This window comes from Pyxicephalus adspersus, chromosome 3 (genome assembly GCF_032062135.1).
Source record: "Pyxicephalus adspersus chromosome 3, UCB_Pads_2.0, whole genome shotgun sequence".
Classification (NCBI taxonomy): domain Eukaryota; kingdom Metazoa; phylum Chordata; class Amphibia; order Anura; family Pyxicephalidae; genus Pyxicephalus; species Pyxicephalus adspersus.
Window position 1 is genome coordinate 119,161,915 of NC_092860.1, and position 18,307 is coordinate 119,180,221.

Below are 18,307 nucleotides of genomic sequence, written 5' to 3' on the forward strand. Positions count from 1 at the left end.
GATGTATACTAAAATATTGTTTTTCAACAAAAGGTTGTTGTTTTTCCAACATTATACTAGGGTTACACTATATGGTTAGTGGAGTTTTTAAATTTAATTTTCACCTGTCCACATCTGAATTATACACATATTATGCTGTCAGGATATAACAGGAAGAGTGCATGTCAGGTGAAAATTGGAATTATTAGGCGCCATAACTGAAAGGGAAGTGGGCTGAGTTTTAGAGTAGATACATAAAAAGGATAGACATCAAATGACAACTAAGTGCCATTACAAATCAATCAATAAGTACATCAGGATGATAAAGAAACAAAAAAACAGGGACTCGTGCTGGTGCCAGTTTGAGTATAGTCACCAGGAAGTCTATTTTTTTGCTGTAGGATCATTAAAATGCAGTTTATGTGTGAAGTACAACAAGGTTATTACACATAAGCAATGTATTCTTAATTGCTGAGAATCAGATCCACTCTGAAATACTCTTCACTGCCAAGATTTCTATTGTGCATGAAATAAATCTTCTTATTACAGATCTGGTCTTCCATATGGTCACTGTCTGTAAACTTGTTTAAATTTCAATGATATCACGTTGGTATTTGTCATTGCATGAAGAATCCTATAGATGCATTCTGCCTGAACATACAAGCAGTGACAATATGGCTATAAACATTTTAAAGCAGAAATGTGCCTGGTTGAAAATATTGCTATGCAATACTTTGATTAGAAAATCAAAGTAAAAAAAATCAAATTAGCAAAAAAATGAATTAATGTGATTTTTACCCACTTTTTTAAAACTAAACCACTTTTTGTTTTAGCAATAATATTTTAATCAGATATAAGGACAGAATCGTAATGCAGATCAATTATTGAACAATATTCATTAACACATGTAGTCAATATAGTCCTCTCCTCACGTGTCACTGTCTGTATATGTCTGTCATTTGCAACCCCTTTTTAGGGTCTGTGGGCTTTTGTTCACTTCTGTGGGATTTTGCATTCCTAATCAGTTTTCTCTCCGGCCCCTTTTAGCTGGGTGCACCACCCAACACTTTTCAGTAATCCCCCAGCTGTTTGGGGGTGACAATGACAGTTAGGCATAATACAAAAATGATGGAAAAAAATGTGACATACTAAGGAGCTGGGCATTAGAAAGTTGTAACAAAGAATTGAGGGAGGCAGAAAGCTTACAGAATTATAGGGGTTACTGGATTCCTATGACACAAAGAAGACTCAATTTGTTGCCTTGCCCACTTTTTGACTACCCACCTACAGCATCTCTCTGCACAAATAAAAAAAAAAAAAAAAACATTCCAGGGCAGAACTTTGCTATACAGTCCTACAGAAATGCAAAATCTGCTTGAAACAAGTCAAATTCAGGCCAAAAGTTGGTCAAAGTCATCTGTAAATAAATTCTGAATGACCTCAGAAGTGTCTCAAATACATACTAGATGACTCAACTAAACTGTATTGCTACTGCATACCGTAAACTGCCAACTTTGCCTAGTATAAGCGATTATAATGTGATTACTGAAAAGTTGGTGGCTTTGACAGGTCACATCATAGGTAACTAACTTTTCCTGGCTTTTTTTTTTTAACTCTTTTTAATTGTTCTTGTGTTTACCAGCTTCAGACTCCTGAAACCAGTGAAGCGCAGTGCGCATTTGTAAAGCATGGTGCTGTGTATTCAGCAAGTTTTAAAACTAATGACAGTTGGTAGGAACACAAGCACTTAAGTACAAAAGTTCCATTGAGTGAAATATGAAAGCTTCTGTAGTTTACTTACTTTAAAAGAAAAAAAAGTTTTACTGATAATTCAGTCGCACCTAGTCAATGTCCTGTACGGAAAAGTCAATAGGAAAATCAATGCTAAGTGCAAATTCCTCTTGTGTGACTAGACGGGTATTGACAATACTCAAATGAAAAAAAAAACATTTCTTGAATTTATCCATTTCCAAAATTCTCAGCCAACCTGCTTTCTTAGTTTTGCAGAAGAATTAATGTGTTATGCATTGGAAATGCCTTTGGTTATGGAATGTTAAAGCCCAACTAAACCCAAAACTTAGGAATTCAGCTGTAAACCCAACACTTACCAAGGCATTTTTAAAGCAAATATTTTGATTAGTGCAAATTCTACTGTATGTGTTACATTTGCAACTGAACGTTTAACATTGGAAAACCTATTGTGTAGCTGTGCCTGCCTTTAGATGTACACGTATACCTAACTCATGCATTTTATGGGGATATGCATGCATACATGCACAGAATAAATAAGTTTGTGCACCAGATTGCCATTAGGTTGCCGGCACCCAAACACACTGTAGGGATTTCCTGCCTTGCAATGCACTTAAAAATTGCAAAATACACTATGTTTATATGTGATGTTTGCCATCTCATTCAAATGAATTGGCTGCTTATTGCAGTGCACTGCCATGCAAATCGCAATGCGTGTGCATTTGGAAAAACATTGCTATAGAATGAGTTCTGATGCAGAAATGCTGGGAAATGTAGTATGGCTTCTATTGTTTCTTTTTTTTTCCATGTCACATGATGCTCTTTGATTCCGTGATCACATTTAATACACTGTACAAGCACATTTGGTCCGCTAACCAAAAATATTGCTATTAGAATTTACTGTGTTCAATTTTAGGGGCAGTTGGATACTGGGTATACATATTTGTGTAAATATTTATATATTTGTAACTTAATTGTACAGACCTTTATGACCTTACACAGTGGAGGAATGGCTTATTCTACCTTCCTCTATCCTCCGGCCTGTCGGCTTAGGTGACTACAGACAAATTTAACATTGATAGTCTAAAGTCAAACAGCTTCTGCTGTGCTTTTAGTTTAAAAATCTCTTAAATTACATCCTGTATTATAGGGTTATTTGTAAAAATAAACATTTTGTGTATAAAATACATAGAATACAGTTTAAAAGTGTAAATAAATAATTTCAACCAAAACGATTATATTCTTTGTTTAATGTCTATCTATAGCACTTTAAGGTTGCCTATTCCTGGTCAACAATCAGATTCCTCAGAGTGCCCATTAAAAACAGAGACTGAAGCGTGAATGTGGATAAATCCAGACGCTATGGTGACTTCTCATCATTGTAAAAACAGTCTGAGCATGTTAATCCCACAGTTTTTGTAGCTGCCAGTGACAGACAAAGAGGAACCACTGGCTTCAGAGCAGAGCACAGCCGGATTTACCAGCCAAAGTTGCTGCAATCGGGAAATTGATTTATACAATTCTATAGTTTTCCCCAAACAGGAATTACATTTTGTGTTTTATGACTCGACTTACACAAGGGACAACAATTAACCAAACAACCCAACTGTTTAGGGAAAAAGTAATAAAACAAAAAATAGCAAGGACAAAACCATGTTTCCATAACACAGGTGGAATTTCCATTAAGAAAAGAAATCAAAATCACTTTAACAGAGAAAGACAGAATCTATTCCAGCTGCTTTAAAATCTGTACAACAATTAGAAAATATTGGGATTAACATTACTATTGCCAAAAGGATGAGGAATGGATGCCTTGCTTCCCCTTTTGATTGGAACGTAAAATTTGCATGGATCCATCCAGCCCATAAAGCTGATTCTAAGCTAAATCTAAGGAGAAAAAAAATGCCACTGCACAATGACTGCCGTTATGTTGGGTTCAAACTTAGAGCATGCTATGTAGACGGCACAAAAAGCTTGTTATAACACAGTGGAGAAGGGCATTCTAATGCCGAGCAGATGGAGCTCTGCACTAACCCTGATAGCACAGGAAAGTCAGGCTTTAAATGCTTCACATACCTTTCTACTAAGTGCTTGGCACATGCCTGGGAACATTAACTGGAGGATTGTTTACCTTAAAGGATACCTTCCTTTACTTATAATATCCACTGAGAAAAAAAAAAACTATCAATAATACAGTACAACTTATTTTTACTAATGTAATCAAATGATAGATGCTCCTTGTGACCTAAATCAATCAATAGGAGCTAAAAACCTATGATATATTATCTATATCTTAAACTCGTCTTAGTTACAATGTTCATACAATAATGAAATAATCACATTTTGAACAACCGATTCCCTAACTAAATAGACACCCCACAATCAACTGAAGTTGCACAATTCTCTTCAGTGTTCAACCCAGGCATTTTTTTAAGCTGGGTAGGAAGAAATTGTAGGCGGGTGGCAGCCCCTATATTGTGAGCCAACTGTTCAGTAACCACCCAAAAACAGCCAGGTGGTTACAGAAAACCGCCGGGTGGTGCACCCAGCTAAAAGGTACTGGGGAGAACACTGCTCTTTTCTCCTGACCCTCTGTGATGTCACTTAGGCATTCCAGAATCACCTACCTGGTCTGATGCCAATATTTTCTGTGAGTTCAGCCTGTTGGTGGTATTAGCAGACCAAGTAGAAAAAAAATTATTCATTCCCACCCCACTGTGGGAGTGTTTTTGAGGTGACAAAAAGAAGAATTTAACATAATAGGTCTTCACTATTACGTATCTCCTGGATTGGGTGTCATCTAATAATAAGTAATACCAATTTTTCATTTTCCCTGTTGTAGACATTTATTAAAAAAGACAAGTTAAATAAACAGGGTGTAAAGCCAATAGCCTGACATATGTATCCTCCAAATACAATAATGATCAAGCCTCAGTTCAGGAGAAATTTTACTATATTTAAATGTTCTGCTATAGTTACAAAGCAAAAAATGCTAATGTGATGTCAGAATACAGCTGGGTACAGGTTAAAATATGCATGCATGTACATAGAAGACTTTCATTTTTAATCACTGGCCGTCAAAGTATCTGATCAAGCAAGGGAACATATTGCGCGAAAGGAAAAATAAAACAGAAACAAAGCCAGATGTTGTCATGAATAATAAATTGATTGTATGGTCATAGCAGACAACTCAATTACGGAACAGAGAGACTCCTCAGGTACAATCACCTGAGCTTACCCCAACTTATTTGTGACTTGTTCAGCTTGAACAAATAAAAGTAGAGGTGTTGTCTACATCAATCCCTGTCTGGCTGCCATTTTTAAATTACTGATGAAGATGTTAAAAGAAAAACATCCAACTAGCTAACTCATGTGGAAACAATAAGAACTGTGTTCTCTTAGGAAACAATCCGCTTTTCTCTTTGATTTTCTAACTGTACTTGTAAAATGAAAAGGATAAGCTGATTTAAAGTGTTTTTTCACTTTTAATTGAGACCTATAATACATTCCATTCCATTCATCAAAGGCAGCTGGCACTGTTCACGAATGAATGCAATGTATATAAATGTATCCATATTCACCTTAAAGACTGTTTGGCTGCACTTTTTTCTAAGGACGATTATGCTGCAAGTGACCTCAAAGTGAAGTCTTAATACCTGATCTATCTCTAAGTCATTATTTATAACTGAAACCAATGTACTGCCATGTCAGCCATACAACTGATATTTTAAGATGTGTATGTCAGTAACAGCATACTCTGCACTTTCCTAAAAGTTGTGTTTTCAAATTAATTTCATACAATTTAATAGACTGTGCCACCAAATGTAAAAAATGCACATAAAATCAAATATTTTCAATGTTTTTGTTTCCTTTCCATAAACAATTACATTCACATACAATTCACATGCAAAGCGTTTCTGAATTTAGCAAATTTACTTTACATTTTTTTTTTTGCACAGGGCAACTTTCTGCAAGGAAAATTGTGTCCATGAATCTCTGTGCCTTCATATGAAACTCTCTCTGTTACCTTGCTTTAATGTTCTGAGTTCATCCCTGTAGAAGCCTGTTAGTGAAATGCATCGGACACGAGACATTATCCTTGTCATCACTTGACATGACTAACTAGAAATTCAAATTTATAGCAAATTTGTTCAATATCTTGTGAAACGTGAAATAGGAAGGACCACTTTTACTCACTGTATGCACTTGTAATCTATTATTTCTGTGTATTTACTTTTATAAACAATTTAATGTTTTGAATTGCCACTAAAAAAAATACAGCTTCTTTTGGTCCTTCCTTTGCTTAAATGTATTATGCCTTTTGGGGGGTGGGGGGGTGGCAGCTCCTAACATATTTGGAAGAGGGATTAGTATCCATTTCTTTTTCAATTCATCTGCAGGTAGATAGCGGTTCCCTAAGATGTGGTTGATTGACTTCCTATTTGATGGCGCCTGCCTAGTTGTGGGTTCAAACCCATTTGGCAGAGCCTTTTTAGCTGTCTTTGGGGATTTTAGCCATCACTATAAGAGAACACTCCCCCACTGGCCCAAATGAATCAGTTTTACCAGGGGTTCCTCAAGAGGGTTCCTCTCAGGTAAAAAGGTTGAGAAAAGCTGCTAAAGAGGGTCACCTAACTCTGGAGCTACTGACATCACATTCAAGAATAAATCCAACAGATTGCCAGGGCTTTTGGATGTCTTCTCAAGCTAATTTGGACATTAATAATGTGCCAAAAAGCATTAAACGCATGGGAAGATTTATTTTAATATTAAAAAGGTCTAGCAAATGGGTTTAGGACAACCAACCAATCTGAGTCAACCTTTTGCCCAATAATATGTTACCAGTTTTTCACAAAGAAACCCGTTTTACATGGTAACCTGCCAAGTGCAGAATGATCTGTTCACCTGTTGAATAGACAGGTGCTCGGTTCGGTGAAAAGTTCTGCTGTTCACATATTGGAGCTTACGATAGAAAGCCCTGCTCGGGCCAGTAAAGGAGCAAGATGGAGACTATTTGACACACATATGACACACATAACAACAGAATAAGTACAACTATTTACAAAATCTGCAAAAGCAGAGATTTAAGCATTGGTGTCATTTACACCATATAAAAAATATCTAATATATTTGATATATAACGCACTAGACATGCACAAAGCTTTTGATGAAAGACCAAAAAGCCGACATCATTGCAAAAAGTAAACTCTACATAGGGAAGACAGAATGACACTTGAAAAGTAAACGGTTCTAGCTGTTTAGAAGACATATCTTAATTAGTAATAGAACTTGTGCGAGGTGAATGAAAGGCCACATTACAGATACAGGACATTCTATTCATGTGGAGACAACACAAGGCCCGCATTGCCCTCAGAGCTGTCTGTAAACACACTGAAGGAATTATGCAAATGGAATTTGTGCTGCAGCTCGGCTGTTTTAGTGATAAAAGCAGTATATAGCACTTTCAGTCAAATATTTCTAATATTAAGAAAGACATCCTAAGGCTGCTACTTGATGCAGGAGAATCACTAGAAGGAGCTGCAGATCTGTCATTCCCTGACTACTTATCATCATAAAGGTCTAAAGGAAGATAATGAAGGCGTGACTGAACTACAAAGCATTGCATAAGAGTTATTAAAACATTTACAACATTGTAAACCTGCCGGATGGGGAAAACATGTGTTATAAAGTCTTTTTAATCTTGTGGAACGGGGGAAAAATACTTTTTGCAATAAATGAAACACCCATTAAGGCATCAGAAGAGTTATAAGTAGTGACAACTAAGAGATTGCCAGATTGCTAGGAGGTGGGAATACTTTCAACTGCTATTAATCCCTTCATTTTACCCGCTTTTCCATAATTGCACAGGTCGTGGAGTAAAGGAATGTTATAAAAATGTAATAATCGTGTACAAACTTGCTGCTTCAGGAAACAAACTTTCACATATTACCAAAGCAGCATGACTCCAGGCCTTAAGTGCCCACACTATGGGTTCTATAGTATTTGTATATTGTGAACAAGAAACAAGTCCTAATTTATCTCTGAATCTGTAGACATTGGAATGAAATTAGCTTTCAAATCTAAAGTGAAAGGAAAACAAACAACAGCACACTGATAGAAAACAGATCAAAAATGTGACTTTCATGTCTTCGCTGTGATTTTTCAGAAGGAATAACTTCACATTAAAGTACCTAGAAGGCAGGGATAGCTTATTTTTATGTTCTTTCCTGCTTAAGAATATGTAAATAGTCTATTCTCTATTAATTAGGCACATGTACGCTTGAAATCCAAATACATATTTAAAATAGATATGTAGATTTGTAGAGTTCTGCCAGTCTTGTATTAAAGACTCCCTTACCAGACAACACAGCTAATGTCTACGACCTGAAGTTTTTGCACTGAAGCTATGCAATACGGACTGGTCCAAGAACCATCCCAGCCTACTGACCAGAAAATGGAGTTGTAGCAGCTAGATGAGGTCATTCTTGCACTTTCCTTTCTAGTCGCTATGATCAGAAATCTCTTCGAATTACAGGAGAATTTTGATCTGATGTAAGAACTGCCTCTTCTTCCATTTTGAGACATTCTATACAAGTGTTCTCACAATCTACTTTTAGCCAGACGCACGATTCAGAACTTTTGAGTAACCACCTGGCTGTTTTTAGGTGGTTACTAAAAAGTTGGGTCACAAAAAAGGGCCACTGGACAGGTGGGGTATAATGCAAAGACAAATGAAAAATGTGATGTACTCAGGGGGTGGGTAATAAAAAGTTGGAACAAAGTAAAGGGGGGCTGTAGAAATCTAACAGAATTATAGGGGTTACTGGATTCCTATGCTAACAACAACTGGAAACACTGATATTGTCATGAGTCCACTTTCTTCCCACCCAGCTGAAAAAAACTTCTGCAAAAAACACTGCTTGCAGATAATTACTGGAAGCTAAATATTCAGATATTCATGCTATTTGTATTTGAACTCCAGGTAGAAATATGTATTCATAACAAACCCATTAGGTGTTTTTTTATGAAAGGAAGATAAACATCTGAATCTATCTTGATATAACTCTTTTAACCGCATTCTCCAGCAGATGTTGGGTCGATGTTCTGTCCTGATCAGACTATGCCATTGTGTGCATTGCAAGTCCTGACAAAGAACCTGCTGATTGAGAGAGAAGACTCTGACAATCTCATCAATGTTCTGCAGCTACTTCACTGTTCAGTCACTGGCTAGGGAAAGAAAAGTGACCAAGTTTATTAAGTTTGTATGGCTTGAATGCAACATAAAAATGCAGGCTCACCATCCTGCTATCCTGGGTATTTTCTCTATAAATGCTGTAGAAATATCAGAAATAGGTAGACACATTTCAGCAGGCAAAAATATTCAGTTTTAAAAATGTTGGACTTTAAGTTTTAAAATAAAGGTTTTATTTATTTTATCTTTCAAACACTGCCCACTTTTTGGCAAACTTGGGAATCGTGATTTGTGTACAGGGAAAAAAAAGGATCACCGAATCTGATTGCAATCCCCACATGCTTCTGGTGTAGCATTGGAATGGAATAAGTAACCTGTAAATTCTGCCTCTCTATGGTGATCCCGGCTCGTTAACCCCCATAATCAGAGAATTGGAAAAAGAAACAATTACTATGATAAATGAGGTGGATTTTATTATATGCAGCAGAAATCCGCTTTTATTTTTTGGGGAAAAGGCAAGAGTTGTTGCCTAACTAGAACCCTTAGGGCCCTGTCACATTAAACAAGTCTGTAGAAGCGATTTGTAGCAGCTACAGATCTCTGATTATTTTCTGGGGCACTCTGTAGCTACATACAAAGTTACTGCTGTATCTGGATACAAGGATTGTCTGGCAGCAATAAATCTCTGGCACGCCATGGTCATCAGAAGCATTGCTAGATAACATGAGCAGCTCTTGGAGCTGGTGATTTTGTAGCTGCTGAAAAAAGTAAAATCACCTAGCAACTTAGCTACAAATCGCTGGAATTGGAGACAGACAAAACTTTTATTGACTGCTATTCATATTTTCCAAGAGACAAAAACAGCGAGGTTCTGTGACCACTACAAAAATCATTGTGACTGGCTCTTAAAGTGCACCTGTGCCCGACACATAAACAGTAAACTTTTTACAAACTCTTAACAAGCGGAAAAAGACCTTCAAACAAGCCAACTTTCCTCTTTAGCTACTGTGCAGCTACAGAATAATGTTTTGCAAAGATTCTCTGGTATTACAACAAATGGTTACCTTATACAGAATTCAAAGGGCAGTTTGGCTCAGTTCACAATCGTTGCTGAACCCAAAAATGTTTTCTTTTTGAACTAGCATGGCAATGGCGGTTGCTCAATGTTTAGTAGCCACTTTCGCAGCTGTCCTAAAGCATAGCTAAATATGCTTAGTCTGGGCAAAGACTTTAAAGTAAAACTTTTAAACATTCATCCCAAAATTGTAGGTGTCTTTCGGCCCTGCCTAGTTATGATGTGAATTCAGAAACAGAATTATTGTATTGTTTAGAAATCTTTTTCATCTTGCATTACATGCATCCTTTTTGGTCCTTGTAGATGGGTATTTCTGTAAAACACTGTTTTTTTGCATTCAGTGCAGTGCTTTTCAAATGCAACACTACAAAAGGCTGACCTGCTTTGCTAGCAATCCAAATGCAATTCAAAAAGAACAGTCTTGTTTAAAGAAAGGAGAAACTGGTCAAATGCATTGACAATTAACCACTTACGTGAATGGGATTACACACTACTGAAGTAAATGGGAATTTGGCTTTCAAATACAGGTCAGCTAAGGAGAAACAATGGTCAACTTACATGAGCTCTTGAATTCTTGAAAGCCCTATGTTCTCATGCATTGTTATTTTATCTAGCAAAGTATTATTTAATTACACCTACAATGTCTTATAACAAGAAAGCCAGGATATACAGAAAAAAATTTTTGTCCTTAAACTAAATTTTGTTAGGACTAGCAAATCCCTGCTTCACCCTGCCACATTAGATCAACTCCAAGCCAAGCTCTAGAAGAAAGCTTACAAATGTTCTGAAGCATTTCAAGGAGCAAATGATGTCATTTTGTCACACATCTCTGCATTATTCCATAAAGTGTTCAGTTAACTGTGTCAGCTAGTGATCTCTGCAGAAACAACCCTGTTTTAACATTTTGCTTACTGAAGCAGTTCCACAGAAGTACTAAACTATATGTGCCTAACAGCTACAACAAAAAACTTTAGCAGCCCAATTCAAAAAGTTTTTACAAAGTTTTAAGGTGGTCTGAAAACGCTGCTAAAAATAATTATATAGAGATGTGATTAAATCTGTTTTATAAGGACACATACCTATATGTATACAAAGGTTTGTAGGGGAATGCTCCAAAAATGTTTACATTTTTTTAAATCCTAACCAGTAATTTTTTTTTATTTTTGGACAAACTGGGAGTAAATGTGGAAATTTCCCATCTGGCCAGATTTGCATCACTTCCTGTCCTAGTGACACCCTTACGGTAAATGTGTGGTTTAGTTGCAGGTAAAACAAAAAAGCCTGGCAACATTTTACTCTTTTTCAGGCTACTAAATATGTGCTTTTTTGCCTTCAACCCTGTTGTAGAAATTATATTAGTCCATTCTGTCCTAATTTGGGAAATTTCCAAATCCAGTAGCACAGACGCTTGCTTCATTGGGTTTGTTTGGGGAACTGACTTTTACAATGTAGGCATAAATCTACACTCTCTCTCCATGGGTATAAAACCTCCAATTGAATTGTGCTGTATAGTTCAAGAGCCAGGCAAAACCAGAATCATGACACCAGGTATCTGTAACAATGGCATTCCTACTGGTGTACACCACTACACACCAGGTACACACCATGGTACGGGCATATTTTACACTCACCCCCATTTATTGATTTATCAAGCTTTCACTTAGGAATAATTTTAGGGTTCCTCCAGGGTACAAAAGGTTGAGAAAGGGTGCAGTGTATCATGTACTTTATATGTAGTGCCACGATGCGCAAATGTCTATTTTGATCTCTTCCCTTCACTTGCATTTTAGCAGTAGTATTCATGCAAATCCTAAACTTCACTTTTTACACACATCTCTTCAGAGGGGCCCTAGATAACAGCATCCTATCCACCCCTTCACCAAAAAGCCTAGCCTGCAATGGTAACAGCCATGTGGTCAACGAGATTATTATTTTAGAAAATGAATTCTATGAATACACGAGTATTTAGTCCAATGACCCTATCAGGATACTAATAAAACAATACCTGGCTCTTTATTCATTTTCCAAAATGGCAGCCTCCATTGAGTGATAGGTCCACTTTAAGAACCACCTCGTTTAATCTTTGTGCTAATCATCTAAGTTACAGCTCCATGAAACTTCATCTCTCTATCAAACTGAAAATTAAAGTGTGAGGAAAGCTGTATATTGCAAATAGCTCGTCCCGAGATTGCAGCTTTCAGTCAGAATTATATAGCTAATAAATCAGAGCATTACTCATCCTTGCAGCATCCCTAAGCACTTTATAAAGAACCAACGAGGATTTAAGTTCACTAGCATTTGTTGTTTCCTTTTGAACATAATATTCTAGGCATACCTTAAATTATGAATAAACATTGAAATGCACTTGAGAATGCATTACACGCCTCAGTGCTTTTTGTATACTTGATTTTAAACCTAAATTAAAGCCAATTCAACAGTGAGCATAGAGAGGTGCCAGGAATCTGAAGCTTCGCTTCTGGAAAGACTGATTTATGTTTGCAAAGCAACAAAGGCGGTTAAGTGTCTGTTGCTGTACAAGGATTGTCTTTTTCATCTATATGTCTACAACAACTCAGGATTATTGATATGAAAAGAGTCAAACACATTTAATTAAAGTGATGCCAGCTTTCTTTCTGCAAGTTAAATTAGCGGTCTCTGTGAATGTGATCTTTATCTTCCTGACCGTGAAAGCAAACATCTCAAAGCTATATATCCTGCAATATAGAATGTCCATACTTTCAAAGACAGATCATGATTATACAAGCGTCTGTAAGACAATTTTTTTTTTCTTTTTAGTTTAGGATAGATTTGGGGCTCAGAGATTTCCCCTCACTTATGTCACAGTGACAACAGTTTCACCAGACAGGAAAGAAGGGAAAATCTGCAACAGGGACCAGGACAGAAATAAACATTTAATGTGTTTTAGAATTCCTCTACCATATTAAAAAAAAAGCCTGTCTGTTGCAGATTTTCCTCTGGTGAACCTGCTGTTACTGTGACAGTTGGAGCCTTGGATAACATTAAAGATATCTATTGGAATGGAAGGGGGAGTAAAAAAATTAGATTTGTACAGGGATTCCTCAGTGACTTTGAGCCCCACTGGGCCCATCTGCATAAAATAATAGTATTACGTTTTTAAACACCCAGCTCACACCAAGAAAAAACCTAAACATAAAATATAGAGTATAAATACAACACATACAAGATTTCTTGCTCATGACATGTTCAGTGAACACAAACACAGAAATACAAGAAAGTAAAAATAATCGCAAGCAGCATATAGCGAAATCCTGTCTTTCAAAGTGGAAAAAACAACATGATATGTCCTCTGTGTTTCAGGCTGAAAACAAAACAACGGCTGCTATTACAAGAGGCTTTCTGGGCAAAAGACATAAGCTGATATTTTGCGCATTTCCCACTGAGTACAAATGACACAGGTGACCTTTAAATTCATGTGTTCATTGAACAGGATTTCACAAACTGCCTGAAAATTGTTCTGAAGCATTTTACACTTCAGCAGTCCTGTCAGCGACCTGTAGGACTTGAGCTGCCCAGTGTACTTTTGTAAGCAGCATTTCAAAAACACACAAACAAGCAGAAACTTAGAAAACACTTGATATAGGATCAACTAGATTGTAAGCTCTTCAGGGCAGGGTCCTCTCCTCCTGTATCACTGTCTGTATTAGTCTGTCATTTGCAACCCCTATTTAATGTACAGTGCTGCGTAATATGTTGGCGCTATATAAATCCTGTTTAATAATAATAATAATATAGCGCTAACATAGCATTAAAACAAAACTATACTCCAAAAATAAAAATTGTGAACAGACACTTAGGGAAAGGCGATCCTTCCGCAATAAAACTAACTTCCCTGCCTGTTTGCAATCTTCTGTATAACATACACTATGTGCAGCATAATGTATGACCCAGGGTATTGGCCTCTCTCCCAAGAGTGGCAGAATCAAGATGGCTAAAGATCCTGAACCTGAAAGAGGACCAGGTGGAAATGTTGGCATTGGAGCAAGGAGAGGTGAAAATTGTGCACAGATAGCTTTTAGTTTATTGTATTGCAGAGGATATATTTCTTGTGTCTTATGATCTCAAACAGTCTTAGAAGCATTGTCTTTCACATGCTGGAATTTTCCAGATAAAATAATACAGTATGAGGAACCCAGACACAGTAAATTATTAGGCATGAGATTTAGAAAGAATGGGTGGTCAATCACAACCATCAACCATTGCCAGGATTATCTAAAACAAGTGTACCCATGGTACTGTAATAAACCTGAGCACTGTGCACAGACATTTATGTATGTATTTATTTATTATGGAAAAATACAGTTTATATCCCCACAATAATCACACAAATAGCTAAAACTATGTTGGTCAGTGACTTTTCTGATAAACATATGAGATGGCAGCACAAAAACTTGATCTGAATAGGCTGTCCTCCAAAAACTGGCAAGAAAAATGTGTAATATGGAAAACATTACCAGAAGCTACATGGAGTCGATACCCTTCTTTCATGACTGTAACAGACTGACCCTTGCATACATAGGTAAAATTGCTCTTACCTGTCTTTGGATTGATGGCAAAAAATCCTTGAGGGTTCCCGCTTGATATCTTATAAGTTAACTTGTCACTGGAACTGGAATCTGGATCAAATGCTTTAATTTGCACAACCGATAAATCCTTGGGAGAGTTCTCCATGACCTCTGGATAATACACAGGTTCAGAGGTCTGTGCAGCATTATCATTAACTTCTTCAATTTCAATATATATTTCAATGAAAGATGAAAGTGGAACAACACCTCGATCTGTAGCATAAACAGTCAGCCAGTAATGAGAAGTCGTTTCACGGTCAAGAGTATCTGCCGTCCGTATAATACCTGAACATTAAAGAAAGACAGAGAGAGCAGTTAATGGAAATTTCAGCACTTAAGGTTAAGTATCTTTCAATTTCTAATTGCACAAAACACATATTAAGTGCAGAGCATAATCAATCAGTGCAGCAATAAACCCATTCTAATGGAAGCATTTTAAAGTGCCGAAGGCCACATAGGTAGGCAAAATGATTGTATTCACCATCTCTGCAGGTGTTTTAACAAATTAGGATTAAGAAATTGCTTGTGGTCAATCCCTTTTAAATGCTATAACATCATGATTTTACAGCTTTTGGATTAAAACCAGATATTACTGGAAATGAGCCAGGTGTTTCCACCTATTATTTCCATTCTTTCCCAACATTTTCTAGACAAGCCTTCTAGGATGAGTCAATCGCCAATACCAGCAAAATGTAGCCCTCTCCCCCATTCTAGAAACAAGCACAAATGTCCATTCAAAGCAAGCATGAATTGTTGGAGATTAGTACACACTTCCAATTTTTATCGTTCCAATCGAACGACGAACGATCGATTGGGCAAAAAATCGTTCGTAAAAAAGTAACCAACGACGCCGACGAACGAGGAAAGTCGCTGGAAACGAACGACCGGACCGACGGATCGGATTGGACGACGATCGTTGAACATCGTTCGTGTGTACGGTCGTTTGTTGATCGTCCATGGGCAGAGCATGCGTGATGAACGAACGTCCGTTCACTTTCCTGTCGTGCACATAGTTCCTCTATCGCTCAAACGATCGTATCTATTGTGTGTACAATATCTACGAACGATCGTGTCGTTAACTCTATGTGCAGGATCGGTGCTATACGATCGTTCGTATATATCGTGCATGAACGTTCGTCGTTCGTTTTCCAACGATAATAATTGGAAGTGTGTACGTAGCTTTACGGTCCAACTGTTGAATGACATTCAATACAGTGGCATGATCATTAATGTCTGTAGGCACCAAAAGTCTTGCCTTGACAACTTTTTCCACCTTGCTATCTGCTCCTGTAACTAACAAACCTATCCTCACTGTTATTTTAATTACTATCCATCAACCTACTGGAAAGATGACCCATTAGTATGCTGCTGATCCTTCATTGTCTAATCTCCACATTAGGCATTATCCTGTCCTGAACCAAGCTGTACTGTGTAAAAAGACAGACATCTAGGACAAAGTGGTATTGCCTGTGTAAAGCCAACTAATCTATTGCTAAATAAATGACTCAGGGCTGCTGTTGTCATTACAGTTATCACAGCTCCCAACTTTCTGCAAAAGAATGACACCTTTTGCACAAAGTATGTAGACAAAGGACAAGCCCCAACACATCCCAGCTATGTAGACCAAGAAGAATGAAAATGCCAAAATGATTTGTTAATCAACAAATCTTTTTCATCTCCTACTTTTTTGTAATAATGGCTAATCAAAATAATAAATGCAATAATATAGCGTGTTTAAAAATCATTTTTGTTTTTTAAAGAGTACATTATTTTCTAGAGGTCTGTGCATCAAACCACAAGGACAACTGGGCAGGAAATAGGGACATTGGGATTTGATACAGAAAGCATGAATTCCTTTGAATAAAGGACAGTTACTTTGTATTAATGCTCCTGGATACTAGGAAGCAGAATTAACATGCATATCCTAAAGGGGCAAAGGTTAGGTACATTTCCATTTACTGTAAATTCTCTGGCAAAAGGCAAAGGAAAAATATTCTATTGATTGCTTTGTGCAAGTTATTAATTATCTCTAACCACCTTTAGAACTATAATAAAATTACAGGAATTGCAGTGAATAAACTAAACAAGAGCTGGGAGATTCATTAGATACAGACATACTAGAAAAAATTTTACTAAACAGACACAACTTTGTGACTATATTACATTTACACTTAGCAAAGTCTTTACCAAGATTCCAAATAATTACTGTACCGAGTTATTACAATTTCTTGATCGCAATGAGTGTATATACACAATGAGTGTATACTGATTGTTTTACTTCTACGCTCTACCCCTAATAAAATAATCTGCATGTCCATGTTCACATTCTGGCTTGCAACCAGTCCAAGAAATTCCTATAAACATCCATTGGACTGAAACTTAATTCTACCTGGCTGCAGAATTATGTTTGGAGGAAGTACACAACCAGAACTTGCCAGTTGAAATGTTACGAATCATGGCACAAAGCAAAGTGAAAAAACAATAATACAAGTGACTTCTACTGGTTCAAATGTCTTCTAAACATGGAGCTCTAAATATTTTAAAAATACAGAACCGACCAACTTTCTGGTATATTTAATAAGCATAATAGCTTAGATGTAGACAAGCTAGATCAAGTCTCTGCGATCTACCTTGACAGCCTTGTTTCCTATTTTAATCCCTTGCTCTGACTCATATTTGACAGTTAAACAACCCAAGGGCAACCTTTCTGTTTGCATCAGATACATGCCCTGATCCACAGACGGCAAGGTGATGCATTTGTGGTTATCCCATAATAAACCGGAAGAGACAAAGTTTAAAAGTTGGGGCAAAGGAGTACCATCTGCATTTCGTTGTATTGCCTAAATTAAATATGTACACAGTTGGTTATCTTTTTGAATCTCTTTTTACTTTAAGCAAAGCTCTACTTAAAAACAGCAGTGCTCTGTTGCTATCTCAGCTGAATTTGCAACCACTCCAATTGAAGTGAATCCACAAGTAGCATTTTGGATATTTCAGTTCACCAGTGAAAGACAGACCCTGATAACAGTGAACTAAAATGATTAGCAAGCCAAAATTATTAAACATGATTACCAAGCAAGAATCAGTACATAATAAATCATGATAACATTGACACAAACTATAGTGACAGATTTCTTACCGATGTATAGCTAAAAACATTTTAAGGACTATACTTTCCCTTTAGGGTCAACAAGGGCTGACAGCAGACTAACAGAGAATGGAAGCGTGGAAATGTTTTTTTCACTTAACAGTTATAACTTATTAGTGCCATTTTTACAAGCAGACCTATTTTGTTAATGTTTATCTAGTAAACAACAAAAATGCGAGCACAGCTGCCACTTACTGAACAAAAATAACAGAAGGGCCCATTCACATCAATCCGGTCCGTTATGGTGCATTTAATAAAATTTGATGAGATGCCAAACACACTGCAATAGAGTAGCATTAGTCATGCGGATTTGTTTGCAGTGCAATGTACAGCAACACAAGTTGTGTTACGGTTTGAATGTGCAGACTTATATGGATGATTGCACTTTAGGTACAAGTCAATAACTTCTACTTTATTTACAAGTGTTTATATTCAGTTATTCCTGCAATCTGTTAAAATAAATTGACTCGAGATGGGTTTTATACACTGTCCCTTGAAGCATTCTGGTCATGGCTACCACTGAAATTTGTCTTTTTAGGCCCATGTACAGCAAAGTTCCA

The 18,307-nt window shown here is 36.9% G+C and overlaps 1 protein-coding gene across 5 annotated transcripts in view; it reads right to left on the reverse strand.

Annotated features, from left to right (window-relative positions):
* The window catches only part of FAT1 (FAT atypical cadherin 1), a 157,873-nt gene that overhangs the window by 81,890 nt on the left and 57,676 nt on the right, over positions 1-18,307 (reverse strand). For all 5 annotated transcript variants that reach the window (XR_011919964.1, XM_072406160.1, XM_072406162.1 and 2 more), the window contains exon 3: positions 14,570-14,884. Coding sequence is in view for 4 of the 5 variants with exons in the window: in XM_072406160.1 (XP_072262261.1) it covers positions 14,570-14,884 (315 nt within the window). In the remaining variant the exon portion in view is untranslated. The remainder of the gene's footprint in view (positions 1-14,569; positions 14,885-18,307) is intronic.